Source organism: Protomyctophum bolini, assembly GCF_963924005.1.
Source record: "Protomyctophum bolini genome assembly, chromosome: 14".
Lineage (NCBI taxonomy): Eukaryota > Metazoa > Chordata > Actinopteri > Myctophiformes > Myctophidae > Protomyctophum > Protomyctophum bolini.
Genome location: NC_137875.1, coordinates 22,041,307 through 22,060,056, shown reverse-complemented (window position 1 = coordinate 22,060,056; position 18,750 = coordinate 22,041,307). Strand labels below are relative to the sequence as shown.

Sequence of the window (18,750 nt, the reverse complement as noted above, 5' to 3'; positions counted from 1 at the left end):
TCATACCATACTCTACAGTTTTGAAAATGTTTTATTCAAAGAAGGGATTGTAGCTTTATTTTTGGCTTCACTATTTTATATAGTGATAAAACCTTTATTCCGTAATTCCAATACATTATGTTGAATACTTTTCAGCTACCTGGAGATCTACAATGAACGTGTGCAGGACCTTCTCATCAGGAGATCCAAACCAACAGATTGTGGAGGGTTAAAAGTGAGAGAGCATCCCCAGGACGGACCTTATGTGGAGCGTAAGTAAGACGGGTTTCTTATTCTGTTCATACCTCTTTGGCTAAGTAAACTTCTAAGATATCATTGAGTGTTTCGTGAAGAGTCGGCATAAACCACCAAAACACAATGTGTCCAGGCCTGTCCAAGCACCGTGTACATGACTACCGTGATGTAGAGGAACTGATGACTGCAGGCAACAGCAACCGTACCACGGCCAGCACAGCCATGAATGACGTCAGCAGCCGCTCACATGCCATCTTCACCATAAACTTCACACAGGTGAACAGCACGCATGCATCCATTCTGTATCGCCTGGTTCATGTCGTTGTATGATGGCGTCGTACACCGCAAATAAACGATCTACAAGCTCACAACATTCAAACTTCAAAAACCTTTTATATTCGGCAAGTGGTGGAAAGAAGAATTGGGCTAATTAGGCTCTGTCATGATACCCAGTTCATATGATATTCATACTGATGCCTCATGTTGCAGTAAGGTTGTAGTTGTGGTAAACATGTAGAAAAGTTTTACTGCAAAGTGCAAACTTTATATCATCTGCCCTGAGGAGCTCTAATTTGCACTTTGTTGTTTATCTATTTGATGCATTTTTGCTTTGCGAGAAGTACCATCTTCAAAACCATATCATTTTTCTTTACATCCCAAGTAGCACTGTTGTTTTGATACTTAACTATATTGCAAAGTGCTCCTCTGTGACATTGCCTCTTTTGAACCAAACCAAGATCTCTAATGTTATCCACGCCACAGGCTCAATTCCACGCAGAGCTGCCATGTGAGATGCTGAGTAAAATCCACCTGGTAGACCTGGCAGGCAGCGAGAGAGCTGATGCCACGCGCACCACAGGCGCCAGGCTTAAGGAAGGTGCCAACATAAACAAATCCCTGGTCACCCTGGGCAGCGTGATCTCAGCTCTGGGTAAATGGAGGTTACAGCATGAATCATGCACCATGACACTACCTTTTCATATTACATATTACATAGCTAGTCAACCCGCGGGGTGGATAACAATTAAAATTCTGGGCAAGAACACTTATTTAGTAGACTGTGTAAACACTCGGGCACTTGCAAAACAACAGTTAGCATTTGGGGCTACTTTTCAAGTTTCCTGGTGTGCCTGCATTAAAAGTCTTCATTAAAATTGTTTCAGAGTTTCACTCCAAATTATTGATGCTAGCTAGTCCCATTGCTTGTTGAGTCAGAATAGTGTTAAGCTATCTTAAGACCTTTACTTCATAATAACTCTGAGGTTGTAGTTGTCTGTATTTGTGAAAAGGGTAGGCAGAAGCAAACCCTGCCTGCACCAACAACTCTTCTGTGTCTCGGTTTTTACTTTGATGTTTGACCTTTTTGACCTAAAACTCTAATAGTCTCTTAGGGGCAGCCAACTTGTAATTTCTACCAAGCAGGCGTTGCTGGCGGCGGGGGGAGAATCATCCTAGGAACACTGCTGCCCCCATACAGTATTTTAGTAGTCAAAGCATGTCAACCAGATTATTCTGCCCAAGCATAAAAACAGGGTTGGTCACCTACTGTATAAGGCCTTGTCCTGACTAGGTGTTAAAAGTCCAAACAGACTACAGCTGACAATCTGTTGATGAAATTGTTCTGCACCTCCTGAAAAGAAATAAATCTACCATACTGGCCAAATAAATTAATGAATACCATAACATTATACCCTTTGCAAAATGTTGACTAACTGACCCTGTAGTGTAGGCCTATTGTATTCACAATTGGGCGAGGCCAGGCTGCCGTCTGGCCAAGTCCATCTGTTCTTGGATTTTATTTTTAAACATTCACTTTTGGGTCGAAAATTCAAGCAAACCTCAAACTCAATGTCAATCATCTCTTCAGGGCAGCCTACTGATCATACCCTCTTAGGGTTCCTAAAAATGTGCCCATCTGTTCTCATATTTCGACGCATGCACACATGGCGATTGATCATGCTAATCAAGTAACACTTTATTTTCCCACACACAATGACGAATGATGAATAACATGCATGAGTCAAATTATGCCCTATCCTGAGTCAGCATTTCGCTCTCTGTGACCTCCCAGCCGATCTCAGTGAGGGCCAAGAGACAACGAAGAAGAAGAAGAAACTGATCTTCATCCCCTACAGAGACTCTGTTCTGACATGGCTCCTGAAAGACAGTCTGGGTGGAAACGCCAAAACTATTATGATAGCAAGTATGTACATCTGAATTAAACACTTAACATCATGAGTATTCATTTAACTCAAATGTAACTAAACTAGAATTTCGTGCCCGCTTTGCTTTCTAATGTCCTGCGAGAGCCGATTCTCTTCTCCTGCAGCCGAGAGAACAGAGAAGACAGAGCAGTGTTGCCAGGTTTGCGAATTGTAAGCGAGTTGTAGTGTATGTAAGTAGCGTGGTTAAAGGCCTTGTTTCTGGGCCTGGGGCAACAGGCCGAGGGGCAGTGTTGCCAGGTTTGCGAATTGTAAGCGAGTTGTAGTGTATGTAAGTAGCGTGGTTAAAGGCCTTGTTTCTGGGCCTGTTGGGGCAACAGCATAGGCAGCAGTGCTTAATGTTCCGTGTAGGGAAGCCTCGGGGGTGTGGGTGATTGGGGCGAGAATGTTTGTATTAAACAAATGCATTGCCGGCGTGAGTGTGGAAGGGAGGCATTATTTTGGCAGTGCAAAGACTATTGTTTGACGGCTGGTGGTCTGCGTTGGCGTCGGCCGCCTTATGAGGAGATAGCTTTTGAACACTGCGAAGGGTAAGTGTGTGACGTCACTGCCCGTGTGAGTGTGTGTGTGTGTGTGTGTGGGTGTAGTGTGTAAGATGGTGTTGTGGGTGTTGCAATAGCGACGTAGCTGTTGTGGCTTTGGGTTTCTTCTGGGTACAACGTATTGCGTACAGCTTTTTGGGTACCACTTCTCCAATGTATAATAGATGGACCCTTATGGGCCAATTTGGTTACATTTGTACAATCGCATACCAATGGATAAAGTTATGTAACAAGGATTTTGCTGTTTACAACACACAAAGGTCGGTGTCTCGAAAATAGGAATAGATGTTTAAGAATTATACCATGTTAAAAGTGTTATGTATGTATACAAAAATATTCATAAAATTAACTGTGTGTGCGCTATTTGATGTGTGTGTGCAGCCATTTCTCCTGCTGATGTGAACTACAGTGAGACCCTGAGCACTTTGCGCTATGCCAGCAGAGCTAAGGACATCGTGAACTCGCCTGTTGTGAACGAAGACAAAACCATCACGGTGATCAGAGATCTGCAGGCGGAGATCGTCAAACTCCGAGGACTGCTAGAGAGAGCCGACAACAAGGTGCGCACATCCCACAAAGGGATAATGACTAATATCCATACTAAAATCCATCACGTATTAAAAACTGTATCAAGGAGGTCAATGAGGTCTGTCTCTTTAGGCTCCCTGTGGAGACCCGTCCTCCCCTCTGAAGGTAGCAGAGAAGCTGCACCGCAAGGAGGCCAAGGTGAATTTTGCTCCACTGAACTAGAAGATATGTTGTGATATCTCCTTCCCGCCAGTAAACAAAAACCCTCTGTCCTTGACGCTCTCTCAGGTCCTGGAGCTTACCATGGAGTGGACTAACCAATGGGCGGAGACCAAGAGCATTCTGAAGGTCTGTTGGTGTAGCTCGATCATACATTTAACTAAATGTCATCCGTAAAATGAACAAATGTGGGCAGATCAAATCAAAATCCTCTAGCTTTTGGAAATGCAGAACATTGAATGATCACACACACACACACACACACACACACACACACACACACACACGTTTGTATCACTATACTTGTGAGAACATTGTGAGAATTTCTTGCCACTTTTAACCCTGGCCGTAAATCTGAAAATAGTAGATCTACAAGCTCACAACGTGTTGTGCAGCAAGTCGTTGTGAGCTTGGAGATTCTTTTCCTTTTTCTCGTTGCATAACTGTGGCACACGACCAAGAATAAATCGGGCATAACTCAAGCCTTAACCCCTAAATCCTTCACCTTAATATCAACCTAGATATTTTTTCCTAATTGTAAGCCTAACTCAAATGTTTTTAATCATAAGTCAACTATTTGTCTTTAATGGTCCACCATGTATGTCTGTTTATCAAATTATTCTACGCACACACGCTCACACTCACGCACATGCGTGCTCGCATGGCTAAGTGTAACGGATGGCCTTGTGTGATGCCTCTGCTTTCAGGTATCTTGGCTGGCTCCAGTAAGCTTATCACTGGCATTTTAATGGGATGTAATACTGTAGCATTCTTTTAAATAATCAGTTTTGTTTTGTATATGAAAATCAAACCACAGACCGTTTGAGTAATTGTCTTGGGGCCGATATAGTAGTAATAATGGGTTGCTTCACTCGCAAAAGCTTATTTGGTTTCAATTTGTTGTGTGGTGCATTGAAATTGATGACAGCTGGCACAATGTAATTCAGGAGAATTCCTGCATGTAGAGCAGCTTTGTTCCACTTTTTTTCTTTTCTTAATTACGCAAAGGAATCAATTTACACTGTACACTACGGGTACATTTTTTACACTGAGTTAAATAATCACTGAGCATGTTACTGCATTAAGAAAATTAACAGCTTGAAACTAAAAGCTTCCATTTTGCAATCTGAAAACCTTGGAAGGACGTTGATCTTTTATTCTGATGTAAACAATTGTTGTCTTTGCTATTGCCACTAGATATATGTTGTTGCTTATCTTGCATTTCCATGCCATCATTTCCAATTTGAATTTGGCAATCTATAATTTTTGTTTTATTACATTAGTCTAGCTTTCAGCTACCTCTTTGTGGTAGTGGCTTGTAGTTAAACTGCTGAACTTGCATATATTTCCCAGAATACCTAACACAGAGTTCACAGAGTTGGAGAGCTTCATTTATTTAACACCAACAAAGCTAAGAGGCTTCAGACAAAAGGTTAAAATGGTCCTCTTTGCTTGCAGTTCACTTCTCTGCCCACTTGGTGTCACTGCAAGTCCTCTGCAACGGACTCGGGGATGGAAGGCATAGTAAATGTAGATTCTGTTATTTATATTCAATATTTTCCAGCTATTTAGAATGGAATGGCACCAACAGCCATCTAAGCCGGTGTAATGATCCTGAAGTTAAGTGACGGTGCAAGGACGGACGTGGGGGGGAAATGGTACCGATACGCCTTTAAAAAAAACAAACACTTTCCATGTTGAGTTGGTGCCAAATGTCCTATGCAGCCAAATAATGTGCTGCATCATGATTCATGCAATGACTTCTGAATTCTCACTATAGATGTTGCAGTATTGTGATGTAGGTGACATTTGCTTGTCATGGTGGTGTTGGTAATAATGGACCCATTTCCGATTACCAAGTGTACCAGATTCTATACTTAAGATATTGGTTTGATTTGATGTGATTACGTTGTGGAAGCTCTTTCATTGACGTTCAGATGCAACTCGGATCTGAATGTAATTTGGACATGTGTAACAGCGAGGAGATGGACATGCTTATGTGCTTAGCCAGTGACTGTTATGGCATTTAGGAGCCCAGGAGCATCAGTGTTTTATTCATGACAGCCTACTGGAACTCATTAGTGGCTGTCACAGCTGCTAATTAAGAGGTCTTCTTCATTATTGACAACATGGCACTTTGGTTTCTGACTGTACAGCACATTAATTAAAGCGTGTGCGCTGCACGTCTCTGAATATGTGTGAAGTGAGTGTTGAAGTTGTGCTCGGAGACCACAATCGAACCGTCTTGACTAGCAGTGCCAAGGCACTGAAGCATAATATGAACAATAAACCTATTTGAGGCCGTGTTTGTCCATGTAGAAAGACCCGTTATCATGCATGATGCAACGTGACACCAAAGCTAAAAGGCCACTGTAATGATGCCTGGCTGGCACATGATGTTGCCATAACTTCAGGTGTTTGATGAATGAGTTTATGGATTTGACATTTGTCCTCCTGTGTATTTGCATTCTGTCTGAGTGAAAAATAAGTGGAATTCATGGGTGGAATGCTGTGGACACATTAGAGGCAGTGTATACATAACCTTTACAGGTCTATTTGGTTCCATTTGACACAAGGATTTTATTGTGTGCCCCCATCTGTTTCAAATATTTTGGTCAATTTGATGAGTAAGACTGAAATGTTTTTATGAATGTGGCCAAACCGTGTTTCTTGACCTATGTGTATAGAAGTGTAGATTGCACATATAGCTTGTGCATTTACACAGGTCATTTCAAAGGCCTGCACAATGCACATATTTGTATGGCTAATTATGTTAATTCTCAGCCTGAGCGCTTGAGTAAAAAAAAGTTTGTTGGCTCTTTAGTGGGCTAAAATGACCGAGAGCAGTGTAAACAGAATTTGAATTCTGTATCCGAGGCAGAATTGGAATGCAAAGTTATTCATCCTCAGCCTCCTAGATTGGCTACAGGGCACGTGGGAAAGGAAAGGTAATTAATATGGGGTGGATTCAAGAGCAGCCTCTTACTAACTGAAAAGGAAACTGATAGAACTGGGGAGAGAAAAAGTCTACTGCATTGAGACACACACCTGCTACTATCACAGGAGTGGTAAGTCTACTGCATTGAGACACACCTGCTACTATCACAGGAGTGGTAAGTCTACTGCATTGAGACACACACCTGCTACTATCACAGGAGTGGTAAGTCTATACTGCATTGAGACACACACCTGCTACTATCACAGGAGTGGTTGCGTTCTGCTTCCTCAGAATCCTCACCCATCATTGAAGATCTCCTTAACATTTTGTGCAGGGGGATGAATCTTCTGAGTTTCTTTGTTTCCCCAATACTTAACATGCTGTAATCATATTTGAAAAAACGCTGCCTTGATTCTTGCAGTGTTTAACCTCCATTAGCTCGGCAGTGTAATATCATATTTCATCAATATGGCATTTCATGACCTTATGATATTAATTTCTCAGCACTTAACCCTTGCTACACCACTGAATTGCCTTTGATTCTTTGGGTACAGAAAGTTTTAACTATTCGACAGTTTGACTCACAATGGAAATGCATGAGATTACATTGCTGTTTTAAAATGGTTATTCTCATGTCTTCCTGTGCACACTAGTATGATTGATAAAGAGAGCTGTAGAGACAGGCTGTTTCTGCCAGAGCCAATGTGCTCGCCCCCAAAACTCAATTCACACCCCACGCCTCAAGAGAGTTGAGCCAAGCCCAACTAATGTGATGGAGGTTAGAACACTTTCACCCGAGGGTTTGGAAAAGTAACTTCGGTTGATGTTTCTCCCTGCCAGACTGTTGCCTCTTGCAATTCAGTCTGGAGCTCTATCATGAGTAAAATATAAAGCGAAAGTGGAGCCTCATCCCGACTTTCGTTTTGTCTTTACAATCACGTAAATGTATCTTAATATAACTAGAAATCATCTAAGCATATATAGCTTGCTGCTTAGCAGAAAAGGAAAAACAATAAAATAATGTAAAAATACTGGGGAACGGAAGAAGCGGCTTCGGGAGGTGTAGAGAGTAGACTATATAGTATTCAGAGATTGTGGAATAGTTTTCTGGCTCAATAATTCCAATTGTTATATAATTTTATCATCGATTAGTCATCTTTACAACAAGGTATAACTTCTAAGTATCGTGGAATAAGCAACACAGCTGTTTGTAATCGCTCTCGTTTTGAGAGATGCACCTGCTGGCAGGTGTGTGCCAGTCACTGGTCTGTGAATGGCACCTGAGAATGAGTCCAGCAACACTGTCCTGGTGTGCCCATGGAAAGATGCCACGTTTGTCCCTTTAGCATAAGCCCTGTGCAATAGGGAAGTGGAAACTGGTGTTCCGTTATGCAGAGTGGCAGAATTATTTGTTGTCAACCCTGTTAACATTTCCAAACTTGGGAACAATTTCCGTGAGACTGAGGTCAAAGACGGACCACAAAGTGGCTGTCCCATGAAGACAGCACTTCTGGAAGACTGGTTCCTCACCCTTGCTACACTGAGCAACCATAGTCTTTCTTCCAGAGAGTTACAGGCAAAAGTTGCACAACGGTACCACAGACGGATGTCGAAGTTGCAGGACCCATGCTCTTGTTTCCAGTCACACCTGGCAGGTCACTCAAGACCTGCCAGGTGGCAATTGTTGGCAATTATGCCAACAGAAGCATAATTGTTGGATTTTGGCAAAGCTTTTGGGGGCGCCGTCGCTTCCCACACTTTTTAGCTGTGTTGCTCATTGCACAATTCTAACAAGTTATACCTCGTTAATTGGTATCTTTTGAAGCAGAGAAATAATTGACCAAAGTTAAGTTTCTGAACGTTTGTGAGGAGTTTATAATCACATATGATATGGTGGCCTGTAGACCTGCCAGATGGCAACAGTGAGGTTCCCAGTTCGATCCCGGGCTCTCCCAGATTTGGTGTCGAAGTTTCCTTGAGCTAGACGCTGATGGCTGAACCCATAATTGTGATGTGCAGGTTGGTGCCTTGCATTGTTTCCTCCGCCATCGGTGGAGGGGTGTGTGAATGTAATGCATGTAATGCATGCAATGCACAATCTATGTAAAGCGCTTTGGATAAAAAGCTATATACTGTACATGTAAATGTGCCATTTACCACCAATCAATTTAAAAATAGTATTTCTGTCAGAATACTTGGAGGAGAGTTTCGGGGATCTACAACTATGGGCTTAAAGAGACACTGTATACAGACAGTCACACACTCAGACCCACAATCGGGCATCAATATACTGAAATGTATATTCTGGAGATAGAGGGCTTAATTCTTCAAATTCCAAATTGGCCGTATACCTGCCCTTTGTCTATGCATGATTCGGTGTAGCATTGTACAACCTAGCAAACTGAGGATATCAATGCAGTTTTGTCAAGTTAATTAGCCTATCATGCTAGCTGAGCACTTAAAATGGGGATTTTGAAAGAACATTTTCTATTGATGTATTATTACTCGGTAAGCGGCTCCTCTGGGCATAATGTGGATAGCGGGTCAGGATGATTGGTAGGCTTTCTACAGTTTTATTTTTATTTTGTATAATGCTGGCTAACCAAGCCAGGGAAATGAACGGTTGAAGTGCTGAGAAAATTCATTAGCATTTTTACCCAACCACAGATGATGGCTTTAATGGGTGGAATTTGTTGCCGGAGCTTGGCTGCTGGTCTAGGCCACAGTTAATTATGTTCACCAGCTGCCTTATCTGATGTTAGGGGGAGAGGCAGACTTTCTACTCGCAGCACACAGACCAACTGACTGGGTGTGGTAGGGATTTTGTAAGGGTGGGGGGAAGGGGAAGGGGAGAGAGAAAATGTGTGTGAGACGGAATGTGTTTCGAGAGATCGTCTGTGAGAGAGAGTAGAGAGGATCCCATCTCTTCCTGGTGTGTGAGGAAAGTGACAAGAGTGCATTAATCTGCCAGACCGTTCCTCACCTAATGAAGTCTGTGAAGAATTCCTTTTAATTAAGTTCAGGAGCTGAGGTCGATTCCTCTCCTTCTCCATTAGAGGGGGGAAAAAAGGATTTCTCTTTTCTCATTCACACCTGCCAACGAGAGGGGTGGCGGTGTCACCTATCTTACTTCACGACACAATCTATATGGAGGACGGCACAGGGAGGTCGACTAGTTTATGCAGGCCACTGACACTGAATCCTCCATACGCGAGATATTTCCTGCCGTGCCTTTCGGGGATGTACTTATGATAATCCATAGCAATGTGAAGCCTTAGTCCCACCACTTGAACCCTAGCATCCCTATTCTGGGGCCGAACATTCTGCGAAAATAGCCGATCTGCATATATTGCAGCTTGCATACTGCACCAGTGCCACCAGCTATTTTCGGTAAAGGTTTTGTGTAGAGGGGGGAAAAGTCTGTAAAACTCTTATAGTGGATATACATCTATAGTTTTAGCCAGTTATACATAACAATAACTATATATACTATAATTCCATGACTAAAACACACACACGCGCACAAAATAACACTTCCTCTTCCTCATCTGCTGCAGTTGGAAGCAGTGGAGCAGGCAGCAATGTATGGAACAGTTCAGAGGTACGGCCTTACTGCGTTCTAGAGGTATAGCCTTATACTGCTTTATAGAAATGGCTTTCACGGGTTGAATCAATTTCTCCAATTCTTATCACCTTCCTGTCGGGTAGCTGAAATGCCATTAAATACATATTTAGCAGGGATATCTACAAGTTGAATGGATTTTCCATGTGGACATTGATTTTCAGCTGACTTTTGGGTTTGTGATGTGACTGTAATGTTGCTGTGCATGTGATTGGCTGTAATCTGAATGTCACTTCTACAGGGCAGCATTAATCAGTGCAGCATGTGTGAAATATAGACTGCTAAATCCTTTCCATTGCCACTCTGAGATGGGGTATTTGCACACACAAAAGCAATTTTTCATGATGATATATCACTGATGCCTGTTCAGAAATGGTATTTTAGTGATTCATATTACCCACAGTCGCCAGAAAATGCTCTACCTTTTAATAAATATGACATAGTGCAAATGTGTGTCTATATGCATGTTAATAAATGTAGTGCTTGTGATTTATACAGTTATAAAAGGCAGTTTATTTTGACCTTGCATGCAATACACCTTCTCCTCCGTAGACACACTGTAGTAGGGTAGACATGACGATGTTGGCTCAGGTCTACTCACTTTCATCAGCCTGTGAGCAATTTCATAGCAATGGTGAATGTTTATAGCAGTGTATCGGGGGGGGGGGGGGGTTGTGTGTGTGCGTGCGTGCGATGACGTCTGTTTGTGTGGCGAGCACCACGTGCAGTACAGTTTGACTGTAGCCATGATAATCTGAATGATTTATGGTGTCTTTGTTGCCGTTAGCCACTCAACTGCTTCATGGCAACACATGGTCGGAACGCCGCTATTATTCTCCATGGCCTTCAGGCAAGGAAGAGCACTCATAAAGAATTCAGTTTTCTGCTGGTTGCCATTAAATGTCTGTCAGCATTTTTGTTTTATATTGTGTGCCATTCTGGCTACAGGCTGTGGAAAGATACATTCTCCCATGGTGCGTGTGTTCTCTCCCATCCACAGGAGCAGGCTCTGGCTCTGAGGAAGATGGGGAGTGGAGTGGTCCTGGACTCTCCGCTGCCTCATCTAATTGGCATTGATGAAGACCTGCTGTGCACTGGCATCATCCTCTATCATTTGAAAGTGAATAAGACCCTTTTCCCCCCAGACATTGCATGTAGACTTCAATATACCGTACAATTTATTTCCTTCCTGATGCAGATTCTGATACTTGAAGATGGAATAAGAAGATGGAAAAGAAGTACAAATATCATGCCAGTGCAAAAACATAAATGTATAAATACAACAAATACAAGACATTTTGATTGACAATTTGCTAGTTCTATCATTACACTCTCTACTTGCACCCATATGTTGTTGTGACTGTGTAGCATAAATGATCTATTATGTGATATCGGATCAGTGCATGGACTTGCATGCTTGCTGATACCGATCCAGCATTTTAGTTTATATTGTAGACCTTTCTGATAGTGATATTAGAACAACTCCAATTGCATGTTTACACTACAAGAAACATAGCTTCCTTTAAGAGTAATTTTCTGCACACTATGGCCCTTATTTATCAATGCGGTGTACACCCAACATTGGGTGTACACCATGTGTACACCCAACATTGGGTGTACACCATGTGTACACCCAATTTTGGGTGTACACCGCGTTGATAAATAAGGGCCTATGTCCAGGAACTGCAGCACATGGTCGGAAGCATTTCACCACGATAACGTTCACAGATTGGATTTGTTGAGGGGTTTCATGTGTTTGGATTAGCAGCAGTATACTGTATACCTGTATAACATAGGCCTTCTGAACTAAATGCAGGAGGGCCAGACGCTGGTTGGCTGTGATGAGGCATCGTGTCATCAAGATATTGGTGAGTCAGGAGGGAAGACATATCTCCTGCCAGGGCAGAGTTCACAACTGCTGTGTCATCCGTGCCACCGAGGATGAGGCACCCTCATCCTCTTTTCAATTATCCTGTTTTTCTTTTTTTTTGTCAGTTCTCTGTGGGCGTGGAATCCTGAAGGAACACTGTGTGTTCGAGAACTGTGCTGGGACTGTACGCCTGGTGCCTCGGAAGGGTGCACTGTGTTCAGTAAATGGGGTGGCGCTAACTCATCCTCACCAGCTTACTCAGGGTAAGGCTTGATTTATAATTGGTTGCAGGTGTCACACAACTGCTTTAACAACACGCCATGGATTCAGCTTGAGTTTATAGATCTGCTATTCTCAGGAAAGAAGTATACATTTTTGCTACAAATTCCACTTGTACTAATGCAGATTTCTCTCTGAGTCAAATTAATAGGAGGCCACAATACCACTCTTTTTTTTTTACTGTCTCTCTCTGTGTCTCTCTTCTCCATTCAAATGGGCCAGGGCTGGTATGAGCCTTTCATTTCTTCACATGGATGGAATTCACTTTATGTTCCCCGGCTCCCCCACGGCAGCACTACTATGCACGCTACAAGCACAAGTGGATGTGAATGTGGCTCTCCACAGGGCAGATGCCATTTCTCTTACTAAACATTTTGAAGGGCGAGAGTCCCCGGACAAAGCCCCAGACAAAGCCCCAGGCCCTCCATTTAATTGGCAGATGGAGCTGATAGGGCTGGCAGGTTTGAAGAGGGCTAGAGGATTAACCTTTCAGAGGACAGAGCCAAGCTCCAACTCTTGCCCCCGAGAAAACCCTCCCTGGCAAAGCTGTGAGCTTTTTGCCCTGCTAAACCTCCAACTCTCCCTGACTCACATCCACACGGCTGTGTCTTGAGAGATAAAAAAAAAGAAAAACCTGCACAAGAGACCCAGTCTGCGGAAGGCCTTGCCGTGCCAGTTTCTTTTTTAGAACTGTTTCTCAATTCGTGCACTTCAGAAACGGCTGCATCTGAAGATATTTCTTGAACAAATGATAGTAATTTTCAAACCTTAACGGTATCCAGGATCTAACGGAGGCTCCCTTCACAGGTGCTTTGTCACTCGTCACAAGTCATTAATTGTGGCAAGATTAGTATTTGCCCGGCTGAAGAGACTAGTGAACGGGTGAGTGGAGCCCCAAAGAAAATGGGCAATTGTGATCTATGTGTGTGAGCCTGATAAACACTAATATCACTTCAAATCCAAAGCTTTACCAAACGTCTAGCCTATTTTCTCTGGTAAATTATCCTCCTTGGACTAGCCACGGAGGTGGTTGTATTCTTCTAGACAATACATTTGCTTTCACCCAGCTAATTTAGGGGAACTATGGAGCTACAAATGTGGTGAAAATTGTCACTCTATAAGCTCACAATGCGTCGCTGTGCAACACAAATCAATGCCCTATTTTCTATTGTGGAATGACAGTGTTGCGCAAACATAGTGAAAATTGACGATGTGTTGTGAGCTTGTGGATCTGTTCAGGTTGAAAGTCTGTCAAAGTCACACGTTACTGCAGGGCCATTGTCTGTTGGTTTTATAATGTAATCTATGAAAAGTATTAACAAGAGCTTTTGGAGTTTTGGACTGATCTGCCGGAGTTGATTTCCCATGGTTGAAGTTTTTTTGTGACGTGCCATGTCTGTTTATGCATGTGCCGTATGCGTGTGATGGCTGCTCTCTCACCACACTGAATGGGATTGTTGCCGTCACCATGGCAGACTTTCAGCCCCATTAATGTCACTTCAGCCCCTATGGAAACATATTTCTGAATCCTCCATCTGCCGAGTCTTGAGTTTTGCAGTGCACAAACTTTTACACCAAATACTGAAGTCTTGAGTGAGCTGTTGCTTTGGTCTCGCATAAACATTTGTATGACTTTGTTTGTTGTCACCTCTAGGGACTATCATACAGCTGGGACAAAGGAGATTCTGCTTTAACCAACCCAGAGAGGCTGTCCAGCTCAGAGAGAAACACAAGGTACTTGCAGCCACCCAACCCAACCCTGCACGGCTGGGGCTTCTAAGAATTTCCCATGTGGGACGGCTAGGGAGTGAGGGGCTTCATTATGCTACTTAAAGCATAATGACATTTAGAAAATGTATAGGTTGTTAATGGTGGCCATATGGCCTAGCTAAATCATTAGAGCATGCCCTGCGCTACATCTGTGCAAGATTTGGTGCTTTTAGACGAATTGGCACGAAATATCCCTTATCTCTCCCTAAGCTCCTCCACTATGAAGGGTAGCTTGATGGGAAAGGCCACAGGGTCACCAAACCAAAACCAGTAGGGTTCATCATATACAGAGCATGAATCCAACCAGGATATGTTTGTATCTAAAGTGATATACGGACAGATGGACCGACATAGCCATGCTTAACCCATTTTGGGCGGGAACCCCTTTTGGTGTTTTTAAGCATTGAAAAATAGCAGATCTACAAGCTCATAGCGTGGCACAGAGTGCCACGCTACGAGCTTGTAGGTCTACTATTTTTGCAAAATTGTGAAAATGTGGAGTCCTTGACATGAAAATGTATAAGAACGACTGACATGGAAACATGGATTTTTCAAGAAAACTGTCATGATTTAGAAGACATTTTTTAAATTTGGCTTAAAGCCCTGCAGAGCTAATAATGGGCTGAGAACATGGCAGGAAGCCTGATTGTGTAGACCTCTTCTTTTCAATCCAATATATTTACTGAGGCAGGTTCAGCAGATAATGGAATGTTTCCACACTGTTAAGTCTCTTAATGTGTGTTTAGAATACTGATGTTCAGACCCCATTGCTCTTCAATCCTAGCCCATGAAATGTGTTTTATAGGCTGAGGGGTAGCTGGCTTTTCGAATCATTTTCCACCTACGTGGAAATCAGATAATATTTGGAGTGTTGTTTCATTCTCATTTTGATTGAGGTCAAATGAATCTGATACTTTTACTGAGAATGTTTGACCCAGTCGCTGAGTGGCTTATAATGGCAACAAATCAAATGAGATCTCCTTTCAGCATTCCCTCCTGCGGCAATAATAAAATGGACTGCTAACCTCTTTACATTATACACAACTGGACCTCTAGCAAGGAAAGCTTTCCACCTTCTGCATTATTGAAAACTGAAAATGTTTTAAGCTGCATTAAACACTGTTCCCGACAGTGGTTGCAAAACAGGTTTTATTGTTTTGGTTTTATTTATTTTTTTATTTTTACATAAGGTAGATACAGACTGTTTTATGTGATCACTCTAATGAAGACATTTCTAGTCTACACATCTTCTGCTGGATTTACATTGGCATAATTTATTTGTTGGTGTCACTTTTCATAATACATTTTAGATAATTTTGCTCGGCTGTATGCAATTTATTTTGTAAATTGTCCCAAGAGCTTGAGGATTTCAAATGCCACACTGTTTTTCCTAATTTTTGAAAGAGATTATCCCCAATACTAACGGTGGTTAGTAAAAACCGAGATGTGTTGTGTGAGCGGTGACCACCATGGTGTGATGTCATGTTGTAGTTTTAGATGTGTTGTGTGAGTAGTGACCACCACGGTGTGACGTCATGTTGTAGTTTTAGATGTGTTGTGTGAGTGGTGACCACCGCGGTGTGATGTCATGTTGTAGTTTTAGATGTGTTGTGTGAGCGGTGACCACCGCGGTGTGATGTCATGTTGTAGTTTTAGATGTGTTGTGTGAGTGGTGACCACCGCGGTGTGATGTCATATTGTAGTTTTAGATGTGTTGTGTGAGCGGTGACCACCGCGGTGTGACGTCATGTTGTAGTTTTAGATGTGTTGTGTGAGCGGTGACCACCGTGGTGTGATGTCATGTTGTAGTTTTAGATGTGTTGTGTGAGTGGTGACCACCACGGTGTGACGTCATGTTGTAGTTTTAGATGTGTTGTGTGAGTGGTGACCACCACGGTGTGATGTCATGTTGTAGTTTTAGATGTGTTGTGTGAGTGGTGACCACCGCGGTGTGATGTCATGTTGTAGTTACTTGCGCAAGCAGAGCGCGCAAGTAATCATTTCGCTTGGTCTCTTCGAAGTGAAGCCAAGTTTTCTTCAACCGTAAGTCTGTGCCTGGTTTGCTGGGACTAGTTACAAGTTACAAGTTACAACATTACGTCATATACACACCATGTACTCTGGTCCCAGTTCTCAACGATGACGTAATGTTGTAACTGGTCCCAGCAAACCAGGCACAAACCTACGGTTGAAAAAAACTTGGCTTCACTTTTTGGAACCAAGTAACCACAGTATACTGCTAATCAAATTACAACTACATACTCTGTATGTAGTTACTTGCGCAAGCAGAGCGCGCAAGTAATCGTTTCGCTTGGTCTCTTCGAAGTGAAGACAAGTTTTCTTCAACGGTAAATCTGTGCCTGGTTTGCTGGGACTAGTTACAACATTACGTCATCCTTGAGAGAGTACATGGTGTGTATATGACGTAATGTTACAAGTTACAAGTTACAAGTTACAACATTACGTCATATACACACCATGTACTCTCTCAAGGATGACGTAATGTTGTAACTAGTCCCAGCAAACCAGGCACAGATTTACCGTTGAAGAAAACTTGTCTTCACTTTTTGGAACCAAGTAACCACAGTATACTGCTAATCAAATTACAACTACATACTCTGTATGTAGTTGTAACTAGAACAACTACATACAGTCTGTGCCTGGTTTGCTGGGACTAGTTACAAGTTACAAGTTACAACATTACGTCATATACACACCATGTACTCTGGTCCCAGTTCACAACGATGACGTAATGTTGTAACTGGTCCCAGCAAACCAGGCACAAACCTACGGTTGAAAAAAACTTGGCTTCACTTTTTGGAACCAAGTAACCACAGTATACTGCTAATCAAATTACAACTACATACTCTGTATGTAGTTGTAATGTGATTTGTAATTTGTAAATCTGTGCCTGGTCTGCTGGGACCAGACTACACAGATGACCATATCTCTTACGTCATCACTGAGAGCTAGTCATACATATACACACCGTGTACTCTGGTCCCAGCTCTCAAAGATGACGTAATGTGGTATCTGCTGGGACCAGATTATACAGATGACCATTTCTCTTATGTCATCACTGAGAGCTAGTCATACATATACACACCTTGTACTCTGGTCCCAGCTTTCAACGATGACGTAATGTGGTAACTGGTCCCAGCAAACCAGGCACAGACTTACCGTTGAAAGCCCACGGTATCTGGTGTATAACTAGAACAACTAGAACAACTAGAACAGTTCTCAACGATGACGTAATGTTGTAACTGGTCCCAGCAAACCAGGCACAAACCTACGGTTGAAAAAAACTTGGCTTCACTTTTTGGAACCAAGTAACCACAGTATACTGCTAATCAAATTACAACTACATACTCTGTATGTAGTTACTTGAGTTGTGTATTACTCTGATCATGATTTAGTATTAATATCACTATAGTACAAAATGAAATACATTTAAAACAATTGACAATTTACAATAAGTAATAAAATAATTATACTGTATAATATATTTTAATTCAGTTTATATACCTTTTTTTTCATCACATATCAATGATTCATTTTTCTGTAAAAAAGTAGTTAGGTAGCAAATAGTTACACGTAATGATTATACATTTCAAACGTTCCTTCACAGAGATACTGAGATGTGATAGTTTCCAGCGGTCGAAAGTACTTGCGCGCTCTGCTTGCGCACTAGTAGGCCATTTATGGCCTACTAGTGTGCAACAAGCAAGTATGCACTCGGCAGAGTGCAGTTCTAGTTGTAACTAGAACAACTACATACAGTCTGTGCCTGGTTTGCTGGGACTAGTTACAAGTTACAAGTTACAACATTACGTCATATACACACCATGTACTCTGGTCCCAGTTCACAACGATGACGTAATGTTGTAACTGGTCCCAGCAAACCAGGCACAAACCTACGGTTGAAAAAAACTTGGCTTCACTTTTTGGAACCAAGTAACCACAGTATACTGCTAATCAAATTACAACTACATACTCTGTATGTAGTTACTTGCGCAAGCAGAGCGCGCAAGTAATCGTTTCGCTTGGTGTCTTCGAAGTGAAGACAAGTTTTCTTCAACGGTAAATCTGTGCCTGGTTTGCTGGGACTAGTTACAACATTACGTCATCCTTGAGAGAGTACATGGTGTGTATATGACGTAATGTTGTAACTTGTAACTTGTAACTTGTAACATTACATCGTTTCGCTTGGTGTCTTCGAAGTGAAGCCAAGTTTTCTTCAACGGTAAATCTGTGCCTGGTTTGCTGGGACTAGTTACAACATTACGTCATCCTTGAGAGAGTACATGGTGCGTATATGACGTAATGTTACAAGTTACAAGTTACAACATTACGTCATATACACACCATGTACTCTCTCAAGGATGACGTAATGTTGTAACTAGTCCCAGCAAACCAGGCACAGATTTACCGTTGAAGAAAACTTGTCTTCACTTTTTGGAACCAAGTAACCACAGTATACTGCTAATCAAATTACAACTACATACTCTGTATGTAGTTGTAATGTG

The 18,750-nt window shown here is 42.2% G+C and overlaps 1 protein-coding gene across 1 annotated transcript in view; it reads left to right on the top strand.

Annotated features, from left to right (window-relative positions):
• The window catches only part of kif16bb (kinesin family member 16Bb), a gene marked incomplete at its 3' end in the record, with an annotated part of 49,090 nt that overhangs the window by 2,668 nt on the left and 27,672 nt on the right, over positions 1-18,750 (top strand). The window contains exons 5-15 of the mRNA XM_080782909.1: positions 136-251; positions 368-510; positions 997-1,165; positions 2,306-2,437; positions 3,380-3,558; positions 3,659-3,724; positions 3,815-3,874; positions 11,306-11,425; positions 12,122-12,173; positions 12,301-12,438; positions 14,109-14,188. Coding sequence (XP_080639035.1) covers positions 136-251; positions 368-510; positions 997-1,165; positions 2,306-2,437; positions 3,380-3,558; positions 3,659-3,724; positions 3,815-3,874; positions 11,306-11,425; positions 12,122-12,173; positions 12,301-12,438; positions 14,109-14,188 — 1,255 coding nt within the window. The remainder of the gene's footprint in view (positions 1-135; positions 252-367; positions 511-996; positions 1,166-2,305; positions 2,438-3,379; positions 3,559-3,658; positions 3,725-3,814; positions 3,875-11,305; positions 11,426-12,121; positions 12,174-12,300; positions 12,439-14,108; positions 14,189-18,750) is intronic.